General features: G+C 38.8%; 2 protein-coding genes across 2 annotated transcripts; one reads left to right on the top strand and one right to left on the bottom strand.

The window, feature by feature from the left end:
• Positions 1-1,247: 1,247 nt before the first annotated feature.
• dgat1a (diacylglycerol O-acyltransferase 1a) lies at positions 1,248-17,822 on the top strand. The gene is made up of 17 exons (XM_051389975.1): positions 1,248-1,735; positions 4,414-4,501; positions 9,513-9,553; positions 9,750-9,835; positions 10,448-10,500; positions 11,023-11,128; positions 11,404-11,532; positions 12,028-12,102; positions 12,203-12,306; positions 12,428-12,466; positions 12,636-12,677; positions 13,333-13,377; positions 13,661-13,773; positions 13,863-13,928; positions 14,210-14,297; positions 14,723-14,785; positions 14,880-17,822. Exons 1-17 carry the CDS (start codon positions 1,449-1,451, stop codon positions 15,024-15,026), a joined length of 1,572 nt encoding a protein of 523 aa, XP_051245935.1. The 5' UTR covers positions 1,248-1,448; the 3' UTR covers positions 15,027-17,822.
• A 158-nt stretch (positions 17,823-17,980) lies between these two features.
• Positions 17,981-20,984, bottom strand: cfap20 (cilia and flagella associated protein 20). Its single transcript, XM_051389981.1, has 6 exons — positions 20,589-20,984; positions 19,456-19,535; positions 19,232-19,343; positions 18,491-18,679; positions 18,269-18,382; positions 17,981-18,165 (listed from the first exon to the last, which is right to left on the bottom strand). Exons 1-6 carry the CDS (start codon positions 20,670-20,672, stop codon positions 18,160-18,162), a joined length of 585 nt encoding a protein of 194 aa, XP_051245941.1. The 5' UTR covers positions 20,673-20,984; the 3' UTR covers positions 17,981-18,159.
• Positions 20,985-21,790: the final 806 nt, after the last annotated feature.

Genomic DNA, 21,790 nt, shown 5'->3' with positions numbered 1-21,790 from the left:
TTGTTATTCTTATATACCTTTACCACTAGGCGGCAGTACAGCACTATATAGCAACTGTTATGAAAATTATAATATTATTATGGACAGTTATAGACTACAATTAAAACTTTAATATTATGATAACATGGGCAAGAGTGTCTGTGGTCTTTTTTAGTGCATGTATTGTGTGCACTACTTTTTCCTTTCTCTCTTCTGAGTGTGAAAAATGTATATTCACAATAATATAAAAAGAAAATAAGACTTAATAGAACTTAAATGTGGAAAAAAACAAAATAGAAATACAATATCTGTTGAAATGTAGAATAGCAATATGTATAGGCCTTTATATTTTCAACATTTATGTGAAATCCTTTTTATTAACAGGTTTTTATTATAAATAAAGAAAAACGTGTTCAAATTAAAGCTATGTAAATAAAGCTATCTTGTTTATAATGCTGAAATCTATGTTTGAATGCCTCTGATTTGCTTCTGCAGACTAGTTTAGTCCTGAATAAATCTGGTACAGGGTCATTATGGTACGAGAACACAGCTGCTCTGAGCCTCGAGTTTTGCCTCTCAGGTTGCTCTTTGTTGCATACAAACAAATTGCACACAGTGGCACACACAAATCCCAGCTATGGCCTTGAACCTAACAAACAAATTTAAAATTTAAATAAAGAAAGAAGTTCCTCTCCAGACTACAAGAAGATCAGTAATTGGTTGGGTGTGGTTCTAGGTAAGTATTTATTCAAATATATAAGTCTAATGTCTAGGTTTGGCCTGTTTCCCGTTCATGTTGTGCCCCTACTGCTCTTACAGCCTATCCATATGTTCATACTATAATATATATAATATATAACATTATAAGATGCTCTTTCATTTATTGGTGGACGTTGTGTTGGGGGTAATGCTGTCTGCCATATTAAAAAACACCAATAAATCCAAACTGTTTACATATTTAAAGTGTTTACCTGGCATTTAATGAATGAATAAATAAATAAATAACACAATAAACAATACAAAAACACAAATAAACAAAAAATAGCCCAGTCATCTTAGCCTGTTAAAGGATTATGGGATTTATTTATTTATTTATTTTACTTTCTATATCTTTGTTAAGGCAAAGGCTTTGTTTAAAAAACAAACAAACATTAGGTTTCAGCTTTTGAGGAACATCCTACGCGGAAGTGTATTGGGGACTTGGGCTGGATAAGGGGGATATCTGTTGAAACACTCAGACCTGGCAACCCCGCTGACAATTGCACCTTGAGCTGTAGTAGTGACGATGAACCGTCGTCTCATCGCCAGCGCTGACACAACCCGGGAGGTGGGCAGCCCGCCGCCGTCCATTCAGCTCTCGATGTGAAGCCACAGATGGGAACAGAGAGACACACGGGTGACAGCAGTTTGACCAAATGTCAGGCAGGTAAAAAAAAAAAAAAGCAAACTGCGTGAGTGAAGCCGCCGAGATGAGCGACAGAGCCGAGATGAGAGGGCCCTTAACCCGCCGGAGGAGGACGACCATCTCCGGCGGTGGCAGCGGAGCGGTCGGCGTCAAGCAAGCCAACGGGAACAAGTCGCACGACGCCGGGGAGAAACCGCCACAGTGTCCCGGTAAAGCCAAAGCAGACGAGGTGTCCAGGCATGCGAGTGGCAACAACGCGAAGGTGGGCAGACAGACGGGGGAGTCGGGGCAGCTCGCAGACAGCCCGAGGAAACAGAAGAGTGCGGTGGAAGACATCAACGAGCGGCTCAGGTAACCGTTGATTTTTAAAAAATAAAAAGACGTTACAGACGTTCCACCGTTACGTGCGTCAACTGAAATGACACGAGCGCACTACATTCTGTATTAATATTAAAGCTCCTCATTTACGGCCCGTGTCATTCACATATGTGTCAGCTAATTGCCTTTATTTAATACTATTATTAGCCTGTGAACGTTTGTCAGACACTTTATTAACTACTAGTGCAGCAGACTGACGACCCCCTCCACTACGTGACATATTTTATAGATATTTCGTATTATATTCAGTGCATAACAATAAGAACAGAACAGCTAGTAAACTTTACAATGAAATCAAATAGTGAAGACAATAACTGCAGGAAGTAATTTGGATGATTTGTTTGCAGATTATTTCCTGTGATTGTTGCATCAGAGATGAGTTTTCCTCATATTTAAAATACTTTTTATACAATTCTCTTCCTGCATTATGTTTTTTAGGCTTATTTTTTTGACCAAAGTGTTTTCTTCTCGCTGTTTCTTGGCCATTGTCCTGTTAGCTCTTTGGTTGTTTTAACTTTTCTACTGCAGGACATAGCTGTTTATCACAAAGTGAAGGCTCTGTGAATATAGCTTCTGTCCATAAACTTTAGATCTTAAATAATAATACAAACTTTTAAAATAAGAATTTCATTTAGTTTTCTTTAATATTCATGTTTAAGTTTTCTTGCACCATTTTAAATCATTAAGCTTTGGCCCCGAACCCCGGGTTGGGAACCTCTGTGCTATGTTTCTGTTATCAAAGGAAAAACTGCCACAACCGGTGATGTTGTGAATTTGAGGCTTTGAGGAAGAATTGTTATTAAATCAGCATCCACCCTGATAAAGAAAGCTCAGGAACAACTATATTTCTTAAGGAAGCTTAAGAAGCCAATTTCTGTGCTAAGTACATGTGAAGATTTTCAGTTGCGCAATAGAAAGCATCCTGACTGGAAACATTACAAACTGACATGGGATGTGCACGGCCCGGGACTGGTGAGCTCTCCAGTGAGTGATTAAGTCCACCCAGAACATTACTGGTACTCATCTACCCAGCATCAGTGATATCGGATATTTATTTATCATTCTGCAACACAGGGTTGTACAACGAAATGCAAGTTGTAGTCCATTTATGCCACACACACACTATGTATGTATATATATATATATATATATATATATATATATATATATATATATATATAGTGTGTGTGTGTGTGTGTGTGTGTGTGTGTGTGTGTGTGGCATAAATGGACTACAACTTGCATTTCGTTGTACAACCCTGTGTTGCAGAATGATAAATAAATGAACCTTGTACACTAAAGGAAGCCATCATTTCAGCGGCCTTTCTTCACATGACTCTTTAATTTTGTGAAAGAGAGAAGGGTAGCTGTAAGTCCGACCCTTGCCCTAAATATAACATTCATTTAATGGTAACACATCCTCATCTCTAGATATGCCTTTGCCTTTGAAAGCATGCTTTTGTGGCTAAGGGTTTTTTACATCCTTTGGACTTGTAAAGATTGGTATTGTAAGGGACACTGCAACATGCAAAATAAAAGTATACTTTATTATACTTTTATTGGAGCCTTGCCAACTAGGTGAGGTGTATGTGTGCAATGTCACTTTCCTGAATCACAACAATAGTGACAGTCATGTTATTTTGCAATACTGTGCCTGCTGACCACATCTGTCTGCACGCTCTTCTGCTGGTCTGGTCTTGCTATGTGTGTGTCTTGGCACGTATTCATTGAGGAACAGCTATACTTTTTTCCTGTCTTTGAATGCTCCTTTCTTTCTTTCTTTTTTTTTTTTTACTTCACTCCAGCCCCTCATTGTCTTATTTTATCTGCCCCCCTTTGTCCACATTTCTCTCTTTAATACCGCATTACCCCCCACCTCATTTTTCTGTCCTGTTCCTCTTCTCTTTCTTCCTCTGCTTCTCCTCCATCTACATTTCCCAACTTTCTTTTATCCCTTCTTCTGCTTTCCTCTTCTTTCCCCTTTTCCATCCTTATTACTGTATGCCCTGTCCCTCCTGCGCCTTGTTCTCCTCTCCATTGTGTAAAACATCTTGCCTGATGAATAGCCTCAGTTTTCACAATGCTGTTTGGACAATGGGGTCAATACCTTTTATAATCTACATTTTCACAACTTTTTTTTATTGCCTGGTGCAGTTGTAGGACCAAACAGCCACTAGGACTAAAAAATAACTTGTATCTCAACTAACTTGGGGTTTCCTAACTACTCTTGTAAGTCTAGGCGAGTCAGTGCGTCACATAAATTAAGTTAAAACAAGAAATGTGAATTTGTGCCACATAGCAGAAACTCAACACTGTCATGTAAAATGTCTAATCTGTGAAATAGTCTTTTACCGTGTTGCTCAGCACACCCCCGCTCTAAACCATTTGTAGGCTAACCATGAGTCACAATGAGTTGTCAGTTTGAATCACGCAGCCACCTTCAAACCAAATACAAACACTGTCATCAAAATGCAAAATCTTGGTGACCTCTCCATAATAACGCCTCTAGTCAAGTTTAGTTTCAAGATGCTGTTGAAAATTTCCTCAACCGAGGTTCGAGAGTGGCATAGAGGGATGCAACCAATGATAAACAGAAGGAATGTGAAGAGCTTGATATAATCAATCAACTATTGACTGTTTGTTTCCCTGCAGCTGTCACGTCCTCCAGGAGTCTCTCTTGAGCTCAGCCAGCGGTTACAGCAACTATAGAGGAATCCTCAACTGGTGTGTTGTCATGCTGGTGAGTAAAAAACTATGTGCACAGTGACTTCCAAAACGGTATACTATTAGTTTGTGGAGCACAAAGATTACACATAAATACTGAATGAAAGTATAACTGGAACTCGTGCAATTTATAATTTTCTCTTTCATCTCTTGACATTTTCTTAAATTATTGTACTTCTGTCACTCTCACTTATAAACACATATACAGTGTATAAAAACTGCTAACTACTATTGCACATTTTAACTTCTGCTTGGGTGGCAGTTGTTTTAACAGCAAAAGGAGAAGTGCCAGCCCACATTTAAAAACAATACACATCCTCCTGGGATTAGGAGTTACAGTGACTTTCTATAAAAATGGTCTGTCTGAGTTGTCTGTGCGAAGTCAGATAAGCTGTTTTGCATGTTATCTTACTTCACACAAGGAGATTCACTACACTATGTTATTCACCCATGGCCCATTTTGTAATTCCTATACTTTCTCATTTCTACAACTTTGATTAAGAGGGGTTGATTAGTTACAGTTTGATCTCAGTGAGTTTACTTTATAGGTTGAACTTTCACTCTCATCAGAAGAGGACTTTTTGTCAGCTGTGCTTGTACTTCAGCATATTCTGGTATACTTGGCACCAAGGTAAAGGATAAATATGAAAACAGGGAAGGAAGTTTCCATCATCCCTAGAGTGAGATGATTATAGGGTGCAAAGCATGAACACGTGTCTTTTTGACCCACATCCAGTAGTATAATTTTATTTTAAATCCTTGGTTTTAACAGTCACACGTTTTAATGATTTATAACATCACTTACATGCCTGATGGATGTTTTCTTACATTAGCTTTTGAGTCTGCATGCTTGGCCAATGCCCAATGAAGTTTTTTCTCATTCTGAAATTCTAATGAGATTAGTCTTCTAGCAGGGACATTTTTGTATTAATAATCCTGAAAAAAATCCTGTGTATGCATGATAGTTTGTGCTTACAAGTCTTAAGCTTTCTAGTATGACCTAAAAAGGATCACTTGAAAGCAGCGCCAAAAGCTGCTTACAAAAAAATATGAGAGAAGCACTTCATATAACAAGAACATAAACTAGCGGGAGCTCCTGTTAAAACAGCTGAAAGGCTATGGTACAGTGCATGCACATACTGTGCACATATGCAGCTGCTGTTCTAGACCATGTTCAAGATGCTGTGAAAAGTAGGCCAGTTTGACATGATGAGTTTTGTTCTGTGGGATTTATGTCAGAGTCTCCTGGTTTGGCTGTGGTTTTTTTAAACTCTTGCAACTTCGCCAAATGTCAACATGAGGGTTAGGGTTAAATATAGGGTGAATAAAAAAAGTAGTAAGTAAATTATCAGTGTTGGATGAAGAATCTCAGTCTCTGTTTAAGTTATATTACTGATCACAGATGTGTCACAGTTAAATAGTTCCCCCTGGGCTGAGGTCATTTCAGGACAAATTCTGCTTTTCTGCCTTGTTCCAATGGTTGTGTGTGTGTGTGTGTGTGTGTGTGTGTGTGTGTGTGTGTGTGTGTGTGTGTGTGTGTGTGTGTGTGTGTGTGTGTGTGTGTGTGTGTGTGTGTGTGTGTGTGTGTGTGTGTGTGTGTGTCCAAAGGCACCCTGCACTGCCTCTGAACATCCAGTCACTGTTAGTGTTTTGATAGGCATGGAGAATACAAATATCCAGTTAGCCCTAATCCTAATGAAACTGAAATGGACACACTATAAAAAGCCCATTATACACATCTGCAAGCATAGAAGTGCATGTTTCTGTCTATATGCACACATGTGCATGCTTTGCTTGCGTGTGAACCTGTACTGTACTTGCATGGTCGCATGCACAAGGGTTATTATTTGTCCCTGTGTTTGTGTACAATATATGTGAGTGTCTGTGAGGATTTTACCAAATCGAGCCTAATTTTGCAGTTCTGTGACAGGATTAAGCCCATCTTTGAAAGTTTATATTGCCGTGACGACCACGTCCTCTACTTTGTGGTCACTAGGGACAGTTCACACTGCTTGGTTCAGACCATTTTTTAGGAAGCCTTCAGGATTAGGCTGTAAGAGTGTGAAGTGGAACGACAGAGTCGTGTGTGTGTGTGTGTGTGTGTGTGTGTGTGTGTGTGTGTGTTTGTGTGTTTGTGTGTGTGTGTGTGTTTGTGTGTGTGTGTGTGTGTGTGTTTGTGTGTTTGTGTGTGTGTGTACACATTTAGAAGCATAGTTGGGTAATTTGTCCTCGATAACCAGGATCAACGGCTAAATTCCTAAAAATTTCAGCTGCAGTAGTTTCTAGAGATGAGAGATTAGATCTGTTGTTATAGGCTTAATTTTTACTAGTGGTCAACTGATATGGGTTTTTAAGTGGCCGATATGTAGAGAGAAGGGAGACCGATATACACCGATCAGCCATAATATTATGACCACCTGTAACATTTAGAAAAGGAGTATGGAGTATGAGAGTTATAGTACAGGGGCAATTCATGCACAGCCTTTAAAATATAGGTGGTTGGAAAAATAATAAAAAATAATTTACTAGTTGCTTTCAGAACAGCTTTGCTTCCTTTAATCTTACTGACGTGCTTGTGACGTGTTTGTGACTGATGTCAGACTGTTCTTGTTGAACAAGACTTTCTCTAGTGGTTGGGAGGACGAATACAATTTTAAGCTGCGTGCTTCACCGATGTTTCCAACTTTGACTTAATTCTTGCGATCACGAAAGCGCTCTTGAATCTGGTCTTCTAAAATGGCCTCCTGTTTCCTGTAATGACTCCCATGAGACAAGTAGCTTTGCATGTCCATCAGCTTGGTATACAGCACCTAAACACACTGGGTTTAAAATTGTCCGTGGGTCTGCCGGCATAAACCTGTCCGTTTCAAGGTTTAAAGGTCTCAATAACAACACAACACACAATGTTAAGCAGATTTGGATTAGTGGTACTATGTCTGTGCTAGTAAACCAACAAAAACATTAGTGTTTCAAGATCTGATCTGAAGTGTTCCTTGTTTAGTGGGCCTGGGTGATAGAAGCATGTAGTCAGACATTGAAGAGAAACCATGTTGATCCCTGACAAGCACCGATAATCCCAGGATGTGGTACAAACAGTTTATGCTTCAGCTGGTTCATATAATTGTTCCCTCTGATGTGAAGCCAAACAGGCCATGTGAATATCTTTAATGAATACAGTACAGCGCACAGCAGAGCAAGACTTTAGAGTGCCAGCTGCAAATTTGTCATCACACTCAGTTAGCTTCTGAACATATACCAAGACCCTTAAAACAGACAGATAAGCATAAGAAAATGCTTGGTTGTTTTGTTGGTCTTTCTACAATGTTTTCTGGATTATGAATAGAAAGTGCTCACGTTACGTAGATGCAGAACATACAGTATGCTCATGTCGGTGTTCAGGTGGCTGTGGGGTCATTTCAAATGTTTGATCATTCAGTCTTTTGGCATCAGTTCTCTCTGGTCAGCTTTGTATGTCAGAGTCCGTAAAGTTCAGCCAACCCCAGTAGCTGTTTCTATTTTTAAACTTACCATAGAGCAAATCTGATATGTCTCTCTTATCCACGACTAAGGACACTGAGATATAGTTTAATTTTAGTTAATTACCAAAACTTTATTAAAACTAGTCCCAGACAGGAAAAACACAGATACTTTCAGCAATTTGTTGGTAACAGCAGTGTCGTAATTGTTAGAAACATATTACAGATTATTGAAATCTAATATAACATCTTAACATCCGTGTTTTATTACTCAGGAAATTGTAAATGATTATATAGAAGAAGATAAGATAAGAAAATGCGGTTAACGAGTATACATATTTTAATCTCTGATTTATGCTTGCAAAAATATGAAAAATGGCAATAAATGCCAACTGCAAGTTAAAATAACAAAGCTGTATACATTCTCATTTCTTTGAACTGTGTAAAGGGCAGTAACAAGATAACATTCCTCAGTTAGAGCAGTGCAATGGATATTACTGACTATAGGACAGATAACAGATAAGATTGCAGAAAACTTCCTAAATGCAATTAATAGTATACTTCTCAACAGAAAGTGTCTTTGAGCAAGACACTGAATTACTGCCAACTGCCAGAGTTGATGCTCAGTATTTAACTTTGACCCGTCAGTGTGTAAAACAAGACTTTAGTATTACAAAATCAGATGCAACGTTCTCAGAAATGCTCTGTACAAGCCACTGTCCCAATCGTGTCCTACGTGATGGTCCTCTCTTGTCCACGCTGAAGGTTACTAAGGCAAAGGTTGCTGGCCTTGGACAAAAGACATTGTTGAATCAAAACCACATTGCTGCAGGATCTTGGCAGGCCAGTGGGCTGAGGTGCACCATGTCACATAATCACTACAGCATGACCTTATCGTGTGTCATACCCTCACTCTCCACATTATCTTAACTGTTTCTCTAATTCATGTACTGAGCACACCATAAAACTTATCTAGAGGAATGTATACATGCATGTAAACGTGTTGGAGTGCCTGGTGAGTTTTATCTCCGAGAAGCTCCGATAACCGATGGCTGAGATAAAGCTGGACTCGGACCTTGAACTTGAAAACATAATGTGATAATAAACTTATTTTTACTGGACACTTTTTAAAAGAGTGAGCAGCAGCAGGGTGTGACGGTAAACGTTAAACATAGGTTTCATCAAGCAGATCGTACAGATATCACGTGTGTGTGTGTGTGTGTGTGTGTGTGTGTGTGTGTGTGTGTGTGTGTGTGTGTGTGTGTGTGTGTGTGTGTGTGTGTGTGTGTGTGTGTGTGTGTGTGTGTGTGTGTGTGTAAAGTGACCGTTGTTTTTGTTTTGTTCTTGTTTTGATTAATAAATCACTCGTACAAGCGAACACGTAAATCTGCAGACTAATCATGAGCAGAGCTGTGGGCAAAGAAAATGATAAGCCAGATTTATAGCAGAGGGCTAAAAATACGTCTGGCTAGTCAACAAAGGCCAGATTCACTCTTGGTACTGTGAGCTATTGTCATTATCTCCTGTTTACTGTTTTATCTTCTCTTTCAGGTGCTGAGTAATGCACGCCTCTTCTTGGAGAACATTATAAAGTGAGTATGGACCTACACAGACAATATGATGTATATACACAAGCAGCTGGTGTATAACCATTCGATTATACAACTGGCAATCTTTCTCCTCACCATCACTCCCTATTTTATTACATTCATTTGTTGCTTTTGTCTGAACTCAATAAGAACAGCAGCTAAATATCATCAAAGTGAGATGAACTGTTCTCTCATCTAGGTATGGTATCTTGGTGGACCCCATCCAAGTAGTGTCTCTCTTCTTGAAGGACCCCTATAGCTGGCCATCCGCTTGCCTCATCATTGGTATGGAGCTTTTGTTTTACAGCCTCAATGTCGTCTAAACAGATGGTGAATGATTTACAGGCACTTGTCCTTCTGTGACCTTAGGAGTGATGCTCTAGTTGAACTTAGCGAACACGTGCTGCAGCTGTATTTCCTGTGCTTGAATCAGGAAACATTAGTTTCTGTCACGGTAACATGAAGTGTTATTGTTGATTGTAATAAAATGTGTTTTACAGCCTGCCCATGTCCCAAATGGCTGATCTGATACAGCATGAGATGATTTAATGAGCCAGATGTTCAAAGTTAGCAAATAGGAACATTGTTAGCACGGGTTCCTGTGTTAAATATTTTTTATTTACCCAAAGAAGGTTGACTGGTGACATTGTTTTCTTCACGGCAATAACCGGCTTTATCAATCTCATAAAACAAGTCAGTGTTAATGTGAATGAACATCGTTGTCCTCAGCAGGCTCTGACCTACAGGGTAAAACAACATTAGAACAATTAATCTAAATATAATGCTACTATTGAGATAACAACCTGGTCTGGAGTAATAAAATATAGTCGGCCTACCATGATTCACATCTATGTGTTTCTGTAACTAATGAACCTGTTTGTCTCTCCTGTGTTTCAGCATCTAATGTGTTCATCTTAGCAGCCTTGTACACAGAGAGGCGTCTGGCTGTGGTGAGTACTTACAATGACATACGATACATTTTCATAGATGACACTATTGTAATAAATAATTCTATTTGCTTTTGTTCTTTTAAAGCTTTTGCTGATAGATTACTATAAACCTTCGACTCCACCTTTGTTTGGAAGGGTGCAGTTAAAATTTTGTTTAGGGATTTTGTCAATATTATTGCTGTACGGTGAACCGTGAAAAGTGCGTTTGAATTTATAATTCAGGATGCAGGGATCAAGGATGTTTGCCTAAACAGGTGCTTTACACATCCTGGAGTCACCACAGTCTGCCCTCTTTATACCTGCTCTTAACTCTGATAAGAGTACCACCCTGGTTCAGATTAGATTACATAAAATGTAAAACACTGACAAATGCAATGTAATATTTGTGAAAAGCACAGTGAAAAAGCTATGTTTCTCTGGTTAAAGGAACAAATAATAAAAGCGTATTTATAGTCTCAGATCAAGTGTTTTACAGTAAGAAAACTTTTTCTTACTGTACCGTTTTTCTTTCATTGTTTCTAGGGTACCATTTCCAAAATGACAGGACTGATTCTTCACATTTTTAACCTGACATCCCTGTTGATCTTTCCTTCAGCCACTGTGCTCACTTTGACCTCCATGACCCCAGGTACATACTTAATGCTAAGTGCTATATTTATGAGGCAAAAATGTATGCGTGTGTGTATTTTGATGCTAGCACAAAAATGGGCTGCACCAGAAATTACTATTTTTAATTTAGTTTAGTTCTAATATCTGTACACCCATAGTGTTCCTTCCATTTGTCATTTATTGCTCTCAGTCACTGTGTGTGTGTGTGTGTGTGTGTGTGTGTGTGTGTGTGTGTGTGTGTGTGTGTGTGTGTGTGTGTGTGTGTGTGTGTGTGTGTGTGTGTGTGTGTGTCAGTGGGTGGTGTGCTCTCCCTAGGAGTCTACACAGTGCTGTTTCTCAAGCTGTATTCCTACCAAGACACCAACAGGTGGTGTAGAGAAATCAGACAGGCAAAAGCCAAGAAACTAACACGATCATACTCATGTAAGTATATCAATACACAGTGTTATCTAGATTCTGAGTAGGCACACACACACACGTAGGATACAGTACAAGGGCAGAGGTATGAGGCGCCCTCGAACAGAGTCAACTGATCAGAGTGAGCCTAACTTGGCTAAATATATAATTGAAAACTGGATTTAAACATATAACTGTCAGTGCACATTTAACATAGTTATACTGCGTTTATTTATTACTGTGCTTCTACTGCCATCTAGTGGTGACAAGACAAACTGAAGCTGACAGAGAGAGTTGTGTGTCTTGAACAGCTGTGTTTTGAAGCTAGTTTAATCCTAAATGCAGCCTGATGACTTTATCTCTTCACTGTAGGAACTGAGATAAACAGACGACACACAGAGAAATCTTATAAGGGATTATAGATATTTTTAATGAAATTTGGTGAGTTGTTGAAGGAAATGAGCTTGTGAGACTGAAAGTGCCAATTAATTACCAGCTCCATTTTTTTTGTGTGTTTTTCAGGCCCCTCTGTGGCACAATCCAACGGGTCAGCAGTTCATACTTATGTCTCCTACCCAGGCAACCTCACCCACAGAGGTAGACATGATACCTGCATGGAGATAAACGGCACAGTTTTTAAATGAAACATTTCTGTGATAATCATAAATTCATGTATTTCTAATTTGTTTGTGTTCAGACATGTACTACTTCGTCTTTGCCCCAACTCTCTGCTACCAGCTCAACTTCCCGCGATCGCCTCGAATACGCAAAAGGTTCCTGATAAGAAGACTTTTTGAGATGGTGAGAGGGAACGCACACACACATATTGTATGGGTTAACTGAGATGGTGGAAAATGAACCACAAACAGGAACAGACATGCATATTAACATTTTTTGATTTTCACTTGATCTCTTCTTGTAGCTTTTCTTCATGCAGCTGTTGGTGGGATTGATACAGCAGGTGTGTTCAACATTAACATGACTTAAATCACACAGAAGAGCATTCAGGATGTACTCTGCACACACACATTGAAACACAAAGTTCAATAGAAAGTCATTCATCATAGAAATATTTCTCTATTTCACCACTAAAATGATGCAAACTAATGCAATTTTCATCCGTCTTCCAGTGGATGGTTCCCACCATACAAAACTCAATGAAACCATTCCAGGTGCGTACACACACACACACACACACACACACATATAATTTATTTTGCCTTTCATGAAATGTGCCTTAAGAAAAACCTCTGCCCTAAAACTAAATTTACATAGAGCTCTAGGTAGGGCCTTTCATGTTTTTCACGACCACCGTAGTTTCTCTTACACACTTGATAGGATGAGCTATATTCTAATGGTTCCAGCCTTCACTGCTAACCCTTGTGAGGCAGCTGGACTTTCTTTATGAAATCACAAGATCATGCAAGAATCCATCTTGCCAGGCTTCAATCTATATGTTTGTGGTCGGTACAGTGATACCAGACCAATCAGCAACCTTTTAGGAACCACTAGCAGGTGGGACTACAAGGGGTGGGCAGTTATGTCAGATCATTGAAAGAAGAGCGAAGAACGGCACTGAAGGCTTTTCTCAATGGAGAAGATATTTTCTCCCAACTGGCATCAGCAAGTGTTTGACTATAGTATGGTTCACTGATCTGATTGGTTGAGGTTCGCCCATGATAGACGGTGATCCAGTCAACACTGTCTATAGCTACTGTATATGAACATAAATGGCTCTCAGGAGAGCAGAAAGCAAGGGATCATAGACTATAACTGGTTTTCTCTTAAAGGCAAAATATTGAAAATGAAACTGTTTGTTTTTCACAGGAAATGGACTTCTCTAGGATGGTGGAGCGCCTCCTAAAATTAGCTGTGAGTATCAGGACATACTGTACTTACACTGGATGCATAAATATGTCTTGTCATAACCTTTATAATTGGGGGGAAAAAAAACACCACTTTTAACACTTACATGGTTGTGATGACTGTCTCATGAGAGGAGGTTGCAACATGGCAACCATATTGTACGCATACCAACCTAGATACCTTTCTTTCCTAATGTCCTCTCCTCTCCTCTCCTCTCCTCTCCTCCACCTCTCCCTCTCCTCTCCTCTCCTCTCCTCTCCATCTCCCTCTCCCCCACCTCTGCTCCCAGGTCCCTAACCATCTGATATGGTTAATATTCTTCTATTGGTTTTTTCACTCTTCTATGAATTTTGTGGCAGAGCTGCTGCAGTTTGGAGACCGAGAGTTCTACAAAGACTGGTGGTGAGTAGAAGATACGTTCAATCAAACACGATGCATAAGCAGACGGGAATAAAAGCATACTGTATGCAAATATATTTTGTTTATTTCAGGAACTCTGAAACTGTCACATATTTCTGGGCAAACTGGAATATCCCAGTTCACAAGTGGTGCCTGAGGTGAGCACCAACATCTCTGTAATTGGGTTTTTTCAACACTGATTCTCTGTTTGATGTTTTAGCTTCACATTCTCATCGTAGTCTGTATAAAAATAAATACAATGCCAAGTACAATAATAAAGAAATCCATGTGCGGAATGCCATTATTAGTCAGATTGTCAGATGTAAGAGTTAAAGATAAGTAATTAGTGTGTGTGTGTGTGTGTGTGTGTGTGTGTGTGTGTGTGTGTGTGTGTGTGTGTGTGTGTGTGTGTGTGTGTGTGTGTGTGTGTGTGTCTCAGACATTTCTATAAGCCGATGTTGAAGAAGGGGATCAACAAGTTTCTGGCTCAAACCGCCGTTTTCCTTATGTCTGCCTTCTTCCACGAGGTAAACCAACAGCATTCTTTCTATGTGACACAAAACACTACTAAAGTTTACACATCTGCTAATTCAACCTCAAACAGCTGTAAGTTTTACTTTTTATATCTATACATAAAATGAAAATGCCTGTTGTGGACAGTTGTTTTATTTACATACAGCAATTCATAATGTAAAATTACTAGGACTATATTACGCTACAATATGCAATACAAACAATTCGAAACTATTTGAAACACTATGAAACTGTGAGGTGCTGGCTCGCAATTAGAAATCTAAATAAGTCGAGATGTGCTGGAACATTGATTCCTGAATTTAAAAATAAAAAAGATTGTATCTAAGTTATGAATGTGCAGCTTTTCCCTCTTTTATATTCACACATTATGAATACATGAAAACTGTTCTGTGTCTGATTTATTGTACTTGCTCTTCAGTACCTGGTGAGTGTCCCTCTGAAGATGTTCAGACTGTGGGCCTTCATGGGAATGATGGCTCAGGTAAGAGCCATTGAACTGTCCACCTCTTTCACTCTCCCCAATCACAGACCTTGTAGACAAACACACTTTGACCTCTGAACTCTCAACTCCTCAGGTTCCTCTGGCGTGGTTTGTGGGTCGTTTCCTGAATGGAAACTATGGCAACGCCGCTGTGTGGATCTCACTCATCATTGGCCAGCCTGTCGCTGTGTTGATGTATGTCCATGACTACTATGTCATTCATTATGGGGGAACTACATAGTACTGTACGAACACACACATGCTCACACTGTCACACACGTAAACATGTGCAAGTCATATTGTACACACACACACACACACACACACATTCACTCAGTGAGTGAATGCAGAGCAAGTTAAGGTGACTATAACAGGAAGCCCTGCTAATATGAACCTGTCAGTAAAAGCAGGAAATTTGTTTTTGACCTCTTGATTTTTGCACTAAAGAGAAATAAACCAGTGTGTCAGGAACTAATTCTAACAACCTGAGAAGTGCTTGGTTTATTGCGATATTCCACTTTAGTAGGACAAACACACCTTTTGTTGTCAGCCTTCAGTATCAGCAAACCTTGGAATCCGCAGTCTCCGCCCGCTCTTAATGTCTTTATCTAAGCATCGGACGTTTCAACTTTAAACAAATGATCCTGGACACAAAATAAAATAGAACTGGAATATCTGTTATTGGAATTGATCCGTCCCTGATAGATTTATGTGAAGCAGAGTTTGCTAAAACAAAAGTAAATGTGTGGTGCTAAGGTTTCCTGGAGTGGCTGGTACTGCTGGTCGATTCCTTAGGTACACGTACACTAGAGTGAAAACCCTTCTGTGTGACTTTTTAACAACAATTTCTTGAACTTTAAAAAGCAGCCTTTCAATGCAATGGAAAGTGGAAACTTTACTGTTTGTAACCAGGCACTCCTCAAGTTGTGAGAAGTACGCACACCTTCCTGTGCAACAAAGCCAGGACAGGATCCTGCCTCCATAGAGCCAATATGAAAATGTTGTTTCTATCAATCTTTTTACTTGTATCCAAAGGCAACAGAGAAATTATGACACCAGATAAACTGTTTGTTTCTACAAGCTAAGGCTCAAAACTTCCAAATGCCAATTTAGGAGTCTCCAAATTGACAACAGTACCAGTTTTATACATGTATTCTGTGTGTATATATATATATATATCATATATGCCTCTCTTTTTGATGCAATGAAGTTCTTGAGTATTACAGAAATTTATAATAAACAGATTTGTAACAAAACTGGTCAAACCCCCGGACACTGAACACAGAGGAGAAATGGTTAAAGGACATTTTTGTGACGTTATTTGTAGTCGCTGACCTTCAGGCAGCCTCCCCTCTTCTGTTTCTCAACTACCAACAACATCAATATGAGCTCTTAGTGTAACAGTACAAGCTAAAGGTGTGTTGTTTGCCTTGGCTTCATTGTCCTTTTTTGTGTGTGTTGCATTTGACTTATCAGATGGTTTATTTTATACTTTGTATAATTGTATGTGTTTACGACTGTCTGCACTTACGCTGTGCCATCTTGAAATTATAATTTATGTCGTATTTTATTTGAAATCAATGATTTACTGCAGTATTTGATTTTGCCGATTTGAACCAATGAATGTTTATTTGCACTTTAAAGAGATGCATGCTGTTGACTTAAGCAATATATTTCTATGAATGTATTCTTTAAGTTATCTTAATCATGTAAGGAAAATATTTTTGTTGTATTTGTTGTCGTATGAGGTTGGATCAACTTCAGTTTGTTTCAGCTGCAGTGGTAATAAGTGTTTAAGTATTTAAAACCTAAAGACTTGATTTGAACGTTATAAGAACCTGACACAGTTTTCAGTAAGGATATTTCCCTATAATAGTTGATATGGAAATATGTTATTTTACTTTTATATGTTTTAATCTGTTTTCCAATGAACATGTTAAATCGGAGCCTTTAACTCTAAGATTAGTCTTTTTTCTTTCCCTATTGATCACATTTCTAAAACACTATTGTTAAATCATAACAGCAGTAATCAATCATGTGTTGACATTCCTTATTGAAATTTACAAGTGCCTGCAGGAAAAATAATTTTATGCAGAAAAGACACAAGATTCAACCAAATACTAATAAAAGACACAAATGTCGTTCACTCTATTCTATGTGGCCAATAGATTAACAGTGCATTTATATTTGTGGTGTCTTTAAATATTTGGGAACTTAAGACTAATATTCAATGCAGTCATTTTTGTTTTCTTAAACAAAAGAAATGTTATTTTGAGGGACAGCCTTATGCAAGAGTCGTACATAAATCTTATCACGTTATCGGTATTTCTGTGCACAAATGGCAGCTTTAGTAACAGCCTGACTTTTATCAACAAATATGAACCAGTTTATAAGCTCTGAGTTCATTAAATTTGTTCAATCACTTATTTTTTATTACATTGGAAGATTCTTTCTGAAGTAGCAGATGTAGCAAACTGAGCTGCCGTTTGGAAGACTAAAAACAATAAAATGAAATACATCAGTCAGTGTCAGAAAATGCTGGCAACATTTAATAGTAAATAAACTCAGAATAATGAAACCCTGCAAACGAACTTATAAAATGTATTATTTTTCCCCATTTGTATAAGTACTGAATTAAGTTCACTTTTAATTTTTGTTTTGTTTTTATGAGAATTCTTGAAAATGGAAAGTATGAAGTGACCCCTGAGGTAGTGTCAACATTACGTTGCGTGTCCCAGGTAATATTTTCGTTTTCACCTGAAGCCCAGAACTCCCTGCTTCCACGTCATTACTGCACTGCTCTCGAGATATTAGTTGAAGATGCAGCTTTAAGTTGAACCGTCTTTCAAGAGTTAATTTTGTTTGTGGATGATTGTGTGACGCAACATGTAGTAAAACGAATGTATTACTGATCTGTTCATACTGTATACAGAAATCCAAAGTGAAACAAAGAGTATATGTTTTGGAATGCAAATAATTTTCATAGCCTTTCACTTGAAATTATTTGTGTTGTTTGATAAAGATTATATATATTTGATGAATGGACTCGTCTATTTTTCTTCTAGTAACAGGTAACAGTGGAGTATCCTGAATTTCCTGGTTATTTATATGTAAGATTGCTACTGTACAACGTGGTTTTCTAGACACATACGTCTTTAAACAACTACAATATCCATTGAAAACTGCAAGGACAGATGAGTCCATAAAAATCTTTATTGTGAGAGACGGCACTCAAAACTTATAGTTCCAAAATGACAATATAATAATACAAAGTTGTTGTTTTTTTTAAAGTTGATGATACGTCCGCAAACAAAAAAAAATCTTACAACTAAACTCCACATCAGGTTTGGGGGAACAGTGCATGTTGAGGATTTCTACTGCTGCAAGAAACAAACACACAAACAGGAGTGTGAGACACGTTATGTGCAGCGTATGACCAAGTGAATACACAGTTGTTTATGTGTGGAGGTGTGTGTGTTTCACCTTGGCTTTCTGGTTCTGGACAGGCAGGTAGAGTTTAAACTCTGCTGGGAGCTCATCCTCAGAGTACAGTCTGTCTGAGAAATACACTCTCCTTATCCGACAGTTCGCATGGATCTGAGAGGGAAACAGCGGGGTCGGACATTAGCAAGAGAAAGAGATGTCACAACAAGTGCAGGGGGCATTTGCAGACAGCTGGTTCCGAGTCCGTCTCTGTACACTAACCTGTACTCGCAGCGTCTCAATGTAATTGGTTCCATAGGCCCTCCTGGTGAAGTCCGACAGGTTGAACTGAATCTGGTTCCAGCCATCATCCAGCCTCATGGGCATAGTGCAGATAAACGGCTTCACTCGTGTCGTGCTTTGGTAGTTACTCGCCCGAAACCGCCGGCGAACGTTTTTATCATCTAACACCTGAAAGTTGTAAAGACGGAGAGAAAGCGTGAGTGACAGTGATTCCTGACACTGCAAGGAAGAAACACAGATATCGTAAGTTGTGTGCATGTATACGCGAGTACACGTTTGTTGATGCTGCCAAGACCTGAGGCCTGTACTACGAGGGGAGTTAAAGCTACTCAGATTTAACATGCTGGCTTTTTTCTTTGCATATTAAAAAGTATTTTTATATTGTGAAATACCTGCGATCACATAAAAGGCCTCTGTGATCTTCAGAACGATTCAATTACCAGGAATCATAACAAATGCATTATTCTCCATAGGATTGTGGGCAGAGGAGAGGTGGTTGATAGGGTAACATGGAGATAACCTGCTCGGAGCAGTTTAGAGGACATTACCATGACAGCATAAGTCTGGTTTAACCTATCCACCTTTTATAGTACGAGTTAATCAGGAAGCTACACCTGATGTCACAGAGTTACTCCTGAAGTTACCTGGATAAGCCAGTTACCTCGCTTCATAGTACAGCCCTCTGGAAGGGGTCAGCATCTACAGGACTGTCTACCCTACCTGGACTTCAAAGGTGAAATACTTCTTGAGGTTCTTGATGATCATAACGAGAAAAGGGAGCTTGATGCCCAAGGTCTTCTTGGGGTCTGCCGGACATGTTATATACGTGGTACTGCAGGGAGTAGAAGAAATAAAAAAAAGACATGGGAGGGGTGGATGAGGGTGACTGGTGCATGAATGAGCTGACCAGAGCTGAAGAATCCATTAAACAGCTACAAACTCACCTGACGTTTGTCCCCTCGACCTCCAGCACCAGCGAGTGGATGTCGTTGTCTGTGATTCTCTTGATGTGACCATTCCTCACCTGTAAACACACATAAATATTATTTGTCTTGAGGTTTATGGAGATATCGAGCTGGCAAAGGAGCACTGTCACAGTCATATGTTATATACTGTACAGGTATTAGTTTATGGCTGATATATCTGCATTTATAAGTGTCTAAGATATTGAGGTCATTTAGAAAACAGTGTCCTCTTTACATAGATTACCAACCTGAGAATTGTTTTTATCTTTCAGCTGTAAAATGTCCTGTTATCTTGGTCTCTATAACGCACATTTAGGGGATCCTATTCACTTTTACTGTTTCTGTTATTGTCTTTTTGTGACCATGTAAAGTGCTTTTGAGTGCCTTTAAGCACTATATAGAATAAATCTATTACTATTCATGTAATCTCTTAAGATCCTGTATCAGTCGGGCAGTGGTTCAGATGCTGATGTGGGAGCAGTCAGTGAATGTTGTCATTGACATTTTAATACATCTTGTGTGTCTTAAACACCCAATATCCTCCACTGTTATTATTCATACCTGTTGCTTAGCAACAACAACACATTAGCAGCATCAATCGGTGATACAAATGGCCATATTTCATTATCCACAAGTGCCCTAAATTCCATCCAGATCAATATTGGTGCTTTAAATCACTACTGGCAACTGGGTTTTAGTTTCATCAAACATCAACAATGGCATACAGTGGAATAACATCGACAAATATCAGCTGGGAGGAGAACTTCTGAGTAATGACTTTATCTTTACTTTTGTTCTTTACTGGAGCTGATCACCACATTGATCCTGTGTGCGTCATAGGTTTAACCAGCTGCCTATAGCTACAACACAGAGTCAGTCAGCTGTTTGAACACTGCATTCAAACCACGCCACAAGAGATCAGCTACAGTTTCAATACCAACTAAATAAACAAGTGTTTAGAACCACACACACACACACACACACACACACACACACACACACACACACACACACACACACACACACACACACACATAATGGTAACGTAGTTAGCTGTAGCACGACGAGCTAAGGAAGCTAGATTATAGCATTGATTCTGAATCGCTGCTTACCTTTTTATCCCATATCTGAAGAGGTTTGCTGCCGATGCTGTATAAAATAGACAGGAATCCGCTTTGGAATGTGTTTTTAAACATCTTCTTTGAGCCTAGCTAGTCCACAGTCGTTTCCCCACTTGTGTTTAAGTCCACTAACTCAAACTGTTGCTAACGTGCGTTGCGTTTGTTTACAGGTTTGGTTTCCGTTCCCAACGCTACCGCTTTCCGTGTGTACAAAATAACCCGTTCCGCTGTCACAAATTAAAGCGTTAGAGTTAAATTAAAAAATCCAATTTGTAATGTCATTATGGTAATTCAACACGTCTCTCCTCGGGACGCGTAGAAAGAAACAAAACGCCTAAAAAGATTAGCTAGTGGCCCCCTCTTCATTATTTTGGTGTTGCTAGGGAACAGAATCTCCTGGCGTTGTTCACGTCGGATCTTAAATGGTGACGCATATCGGTCGCCGTGGCAACAAAATGCTTGACCAACGTACTCTGTTTTATAATTCAATATATTTTAATTATATTTCTATTTATATTAAGTTAGAACATAATGTAAATTGTGAATTAGTGTTTGGTGGTATAGACTAAATTAATCATAATTATTCTATTTTTTTTATTAAGCTATTTGTACTAAAGTAAATGTACTTTACTCAAAATGTAAAATAATCAAGTTGATTTTTTTATCTAATTTCCTAAATATCCTACAAGTTGTTTCTGGTGTTATTTTATATGAGTTCACTCTTTATCTTCAATATTATAATATTATAAAGTCTTTTTTGTGGACTAACTGAAATATTGAAGATACATCAGCTTACTTTATCTTTGATGTAAAGGCATTAAAAGAAAACGACACAGTTTAAATGATTAAATCCTTTCTTCAGTCTGGACGCTCTGTAAATGCATTCCTGTCAATATGGTCATTCTGCAGTGGCTACAGCAGTGCTACACTAGAATTGGCAATTATAATAACACCAGTCATACCCACGAAAGGCATTAGACCACTAATTTTAAAGGCTGTACAGAACGTCCCATGCATTAGTTAATTTCCTTTTAGATGTTAAATTGTTCGGGCGCCCTTTTAATTCCCAAATGCAATAATAGCGGCAGTCTCTAGAAATAGACTTCCTACACACAACTATATATCAGAACTCCTTTCACCCACTAAATCCCACTAAAGTGTCAAGTAGGACATCCTTCCTCTCTGTCTCCAGC

The sequence above is a fragment of the Dicentrarchus labrax genome, unplaced genomic scaffold (assembly GCF_905237075.1).
Source record: "Dicentrarchus labrax unplaced genomic scaffold, dlabrax2021, whole genome shotgun sequence".
Taxonomy (NCBI): domain Eukaryota; kingdom Metazoa; phylum Chordata; class Actinopteri; family Moronidae; genus Dicentrarchus; species Dicentrarchus labrax.
Note: the sequence above shows the minus strand (reverse complement) of the source record. Positions and strands in the feature narration are given on the sequence as shown.